The 6000-nt window shown below is 35.2% G+C and overlaps 1 protein-coding gene across 2 annotated transcripts in view; it reads left to right on the top strand.

Moving 5' to 3' along the window:
• The first annotated feature begins 1623 nt into the window (after positions 1 to 1623).
• LOC138336108 (universal stress protein in QAH/OAS sulfhydrylase 3'region-like) overlaps positions 1624 to 6000 on the top strand; it is a 60240-nt gene continuing 55863 nt past the window's right edge. Inside the window, exon 1 of one of the 2 annotated variants that reach the window (XM_069285412.1) lies at positions 1624 to 2023. In XM_069285412.1, the coding sequence (XP_069141513.1) occupies positions 1936 to 2023 (88 nt within the window). In that variant the 5' untranslated portion in view covers positions 1624 to 1935. The remainder of the gene's footprint in view (positions 2024 to 6000) is intronic. The other variant, XM_069285413.1, reaches the window with a different exon arrangement.

The following is a 6000-nucleotide window of genomic DNA, read 5'->3' as shown; positions in this document are numbered from 1 at the left end:
AAATTTCGATGTTATCAAATGTAGAGATTTACTGTTCGTTGTATTTAATTGTATGCCATTTGTTACCCTTGGAGGTCAAGATCAACTGCGGGGATTATATCAGGACTGGTTTTTAAGGCGGTTTGTAAATGTCGGGGAAATGTAAGCCGAAAACAAGCAATCAACCTCCAGCACATTGATATCAGTTTTCTTTTCTTCCTGTTTTCTCTTCATTACTTGTGCGATAGAAACCATAGAGGTACATTATTAAGTTGACCGAGTGGCATTTACCGTCTAAGATAAAAACGTAAGGAACAATAACAACCATATTAAAAGAAAGTTGATCATCGATTTGATCATCGATAACAACGGGATGAAATGATATTCGCTGCAGGGAAAAAAACCTTCTAGCTGAATGGCAACAAGGTTTTGATTGACATTCAAATAACACTTGATACATACTTCAAAATTAAGTAAATAAAGCCAATAGCGTCATTTATTTCAATTATATTGCAGTTCAAATTCTTCAGAATAATTTGTTTCTTGACCAGTATGACTTTATAGATTGTCTACTCATTTTAACCTACGAACTGCATTACGGAGAACAAAAGTTGGAATAGTATACTATTCTGGGCGTAGTATTCTAAGGAGTGTTGTGTACAAAAGAACAGTTTTTACTATCAAAATTAAATATTATTTGACATTTGATAGATATTGTATTAGGACTTTTTGTTTGTGATATCTCTTTTTATGTAATAGATGATCAAAGGGCATTGCTTGCTATAGACAGATTAGCAATTCATATATATGAGATGTGATATTCCCATGATATCTTGTAAATTGATTTTTCGCTGTTCAGTCATTACCAAATCGGGGAGTACATTCTTCTAGAATAGATAGAGGAGTATGAATTATTCATTCTTAACATGATTCGTGAAACAAACCCACAAAAGATACGAGCAAATTTGACATGTATTTCTGCATGAATGTCTTATCTCCTTAGCGCTTAGGGCAACGGGTTATTCATTAACAAAATTGTGTTGAATAGAAAATCAAATATGAAATGTATGGATTTTTCTTTTACAACCGCTGATTTTGCAAACTTATATAACCAATATTCATTATTATCAATTATATTGGGAGCTATTGTATTAGCTGTTGTCAAAATTGCCATGTTTAATCAACATTATACAGATATTTTGTATTAGCATATATATTAGTGTACGTGCATCAAAGATATGTTCTTATTAGCTTTATTACATTACATGTTTAATGAGACAAGCCGGTCACAAAGGATGATATCTGTGATATAAATATCTCTTAATCATTTTCATTCTCCAATCCTTTACATTATAACGTTCCATTTACGATCATAGATATTAATCTATTCTAAAGTACTGTTATGCATTATGGAATGACAAATATTTTCAAGACTAATGGTAAAATAACTCATTAAGTGACTCTCCGAAGCCGACGTAATTGATTTAATTGCATCTCGAAGTTGAAGATGGCGTGAAGGGTAATTAGAGTTGAAAGATTTGACAACAATTTCTAATTCTGCTCGTCGACTGTCAGTCCGGGACTAGCGGTTGATGGAGCTGTGAATATTGATCAGCGTTGGGATAGCCTCAGTCACTCCAGAACTGGCGTGGTGTATATACCTGTGTGTGTTTTCAGAAGTATTAGGTTATCGTTACTGTAGATATTCCTAAATACACACCTAGTTCCATGGTGTCGAGGTTTAGTCACGTCATCAGCACACATATCTACATAGAAATGTAACTCTGTTGTTGTGAACTAGACACACATATATGAATCTATTTACTTTGTAAGGTCAAAAGGTCAAGTTTGGATACGGGCACGTGATATGCTTGCGGATTTTATTTGTAGATGTGCCTCGCAGTGAGATACAAGTGATTGTTTTAAATCCAGTGAAATTTTACAAACAAGATCGTCATGGCGTCGGAGGGTGACAGTAAGCCGGAGGGGAAGACCGTGTGTATCGCTATTGATGGTAGCGACACAGCCAAACATGCTTTAGACTGTAAGTATAGCTATCACTACTGAATGCATACTTCTAATCTAGACTGATGTTATCAATTTGTACATACATGCACTCTGCCTTTATATGTCTGTAAATGCTAGTGCAAGGATCGTTTCCATATTAAGTGTATCATCCTATATACATATATAGCGCATTGTTTCATAATTCATGGCACTGAAGTAAAGATTATCATGTTAGATAAACGTAGCAGGTCTACCTGGTATGCATAAACACCTGTATCATAGTACCTGTTAATTAACATAACCAAACAATAACATGGTGGAGAAATCGGAGAACTTAGGATAGCTTTATGATTACCGACATGTCAGCTTACATTCGATGTTATTCATAATATACAAATCTTTAACTCGAGTCAAACCTAAACCAATGTATATTAAAGTCAAGGAAGCCATTGTTGGTTATCAATTTTGGAAACGTAAAAATGTGGTGACGTATGAGCATCTTAACAACATTGGTAATAAGTATCAGTCAATATAACAATGCTTTACCCATATCGATGTTATTATATATAACAGGGTATGTATGGTATGGCATAGGCATCTTAATAACGTTGGATGTACGTTTTAGTCAAGTTGACAATGCTTTAGGTTCGGCATAAATAAAACAGCTGTGATTCAGTGCTGTGCATACTACAATCGTCGTTACATGTGTAATTGAGCTGTAAAACACAAGTCCAGAATATAACGTGTTGTTTCTTTACGACATGTGTTATCTATGAAAAGCTAAGACAAGGTCATCCTCTCCGCTAGATAAGAATGATTCACGACAGTAAAGGGGAAACTAACATTTCTGAGTTTACTTATCTAGAACCTGGACCCTCGTATATTAGCGTTATTGTTTTCTTCTACACTCAGAGATTGAAGTTGTTTTCTAAAGCTCAACATCAAAGACGTGAGAGAACTTGGGTTCCATTTAGAAATCGTTATATTAGGCAGTGACAAGCACGTCATAAATAATGTTATCAATATCGCGATGACAATGTGTAATTTTCGAAAGAGTTGAATGGAAGTGTCCTTTGTACTTTTAATATATCAAGTTGTTTATACTGATAATGGAGGCGACAATAGAACGGACGAGCACGGACTATAAACTTTAAAACGATGTCTTGCTATAGGGTTAATAATGTTGTCGGCACTTCAGCTGATAAGCGTAAAATAATCATTAAAAGAAACCTTTATTGTAGTCCGGACGATGACTCATCCATTCATTAATTATTAGTTTATCAAATCGATTGAAAAATAACAGCACATAATACATTCGACTTGAAAACGTCAATACCAACTGTAGGTGCTCAGTATGAATGTGAAGTTCTTTAAATTTATGCATGTTTTGTAACTACCTGATTTGTGTTTTTGTTACATGGTTGTCGTTGGTGCAACAATAGACGCTTAATCTTTTGGAACGTCTGGTTCAGTTTTCTATATAACACAGGAGTTTCCTTTTTGTTTCCTATATATGTCTGTATGTAAATGATCTTAACTTGATTGACGAACTTGTTGTGATGCTAGTGTTCGTTATTATCAGATGTATAGTTGTGACCGGGTGGGGTGTGTTGCTTGGTGTCTTCGGCGGCATGCTTCAGTGATATAGCACTATAAAAAGGGCAATAGTTCCACTATACAAGAAGACACAACATGAATATACCGCAGTCTCCCAAAACACGCACCTCGCACAACATACACGCAATACACCGCATACATGGGAGGTCGTCCTGACATGACCATAATTGTTAATAGGACGTTAATTAATCAAACAAACAGTAAAGTTACAGGTTGTACTTACAGAGGGTGATTTTGTTTCAAGAGACCGTCGTACTTAGCAGACGTACTATTGTGTTCTTGTGTTAAAGCCTAGTATTGCATTATATATAACAGCTTGCAGCAGCTATGTACTCTTTCCTGTAGTTAAACTTGGTTCCGTAAGAACCACATGAATATTACATGACCGAGCATTGCTTAGTCTATGTACAAAGCTGGGATACTATTTGCTTCTGAGGTACCTCTAGGACTATTGATGTATTCCAGACATGCCAATGGTATATTATAAATAATTAATGTTTCTATATATGTATGGACACATATCAGACACCTTTCAACGTGACTGCCAATAGGAAATTTGGATAAAACCAAATATTTCTCCTAAATAGCTTGTCCATGTAGCGTTCGGCGTCCACGTAAATGTATTACATTGCTATTAGCTTTATGAATGATTGGTCTCTCACACATATGGACCAGAGTGACCCACAGGACTAGAAAACAATGAAAAGGCTCATTTTCTTAATGGTTCCATCCCTTTTCACCTCACTTCATCATGTGTTTCATACAAAGCCAATTTGATATCACATTTATTATGTACATATCCTGAACTCACAGCCGCAACCAAAAAACAGGAAGAATGATCGTTTGTCCAATGGTGTAAAGCGATGATTTCCTCTTTGCTAGTCATCTGTTGAGTATGACTTTACAAAACTGTGATAAATGTGTGTGCACTATGCCTATCGTGTTGTGACTCGGTAAATGACTTCATCGTATTCACCCTCACCACATTGCAACAGTTGATTCAGAACACAACACCACATACAGTCTCCATGGAATTCGTCTCCCTGGATCGTATATGTAATCATATCAACATGTTGTCAAATTAGCTCTTTCGGATTTTAAGTATATGTTATGGTGGTGCATGTGAGTGATTAGCTAGCATGGGATACAGCAATCACCTGCATGTCATGTTTTCCCTAGAGACAAGATATCTTTATAATGAAAAACAATTAATTGTTCCACAAGCGAACAGCGTGAAAATACCAATACATCGGTAAAATACACATGCTGTGGTTCTATACGTGTTACGGATTAGGTGTATGTTCTTGTCACATCTCAAACCGCTGACATAGAGAAAATATTGCCAAATTGATATTTTTCAGAAAGTATCATTTGGCTGTCACAAACTCTAGGAAAGACTTTCTAACCTAAGTTGAGAGCATCCAGCTATGCCTGACAATGTTCCCATAATTACATATTTTCAGCACATATCTTTTTAAGATTACAACAAGGCATATTTCCATTCCGTAGAAATTGACGCAATTTGCATTTTTCGGACAGCTACATGTATCTAATCACCATAGAATCAATTTCATCTCCAGACTCTCCTATCACTGTTTGTAAATAATTTCATGTTTTATTTCTCACCGTACAAATTACATTGGCTGTAACGACTAGATAAGTAATACTAAATATTGTCGAATGTAGAGATAAGATGTTGACATAGCTATACTCGGGTGTGTTACCTGATAACTAAAGACTGCAATGCATTATCTCTGTATCTTATATATAACAAGTAACTCACTCGTAAGACATCCAATAGTTCCAGCTAAATCACAAGAGAGCGGACTCTAATTTACAATTATCAGGATTCTGGAAACTCACTTAAACTTAAAAATATATGCCTTTACATTCCTTACCAACATTGTTGTCTTTTTCCGACATGATTTGCTATTTTGTCGTGGTAAATTATTTGAGTAGCTCTCCAAATTTATACTGGTATTCAATTCAACTAACCAAATGACTACATACAATTGTATTGTACAGTTGTATTGCAAGAAACAATCGTTGAAAGAAAAATTAAACGATAGCAATTGCCGAATTCTGCTCAATCTGTTGTAAACAACCGTAAGAGTTGTCCTCGATCGGACTTAGGATACATCTTTTCCGTTCCTCGCCGCCCATATCTATGCTGGAACACAAACTAAGTGTATTTGCCTATATAATCACTTGCTTGCACGTTCAGGGTATATACTGATTACTGGATGTGCAATTAATTTGATTCGATTATGTTATTACTTATAAAAAAACTTAAAGATGCTCCAACACCGACAGAGCATCATTTAAAAAATAATTGATGTTTAGTCGTGTATATATTTCAATATTTTTATTTACAAGCTTAAACTTTTCAATGGTCGT

This window comes from Argopecten irradians, chromosome 12, assembly GCF_041381155.1.
Source record: "Argopecten irradians isolate NY chromosome 12, Ai_NY, whole genome shotgun sequence".
Lineage (NCBI taxonomy): Eukaryota > Metazoa > Mollusca > Bivalvia > Pectinida > Pectinidae > Argopecten > Argopecten irradians.
The sequence above is the reverse complement of the archived record's forward strand: the minus strand, read 5'-3'. Positions and strand labels throughout refer to the sequence as shown.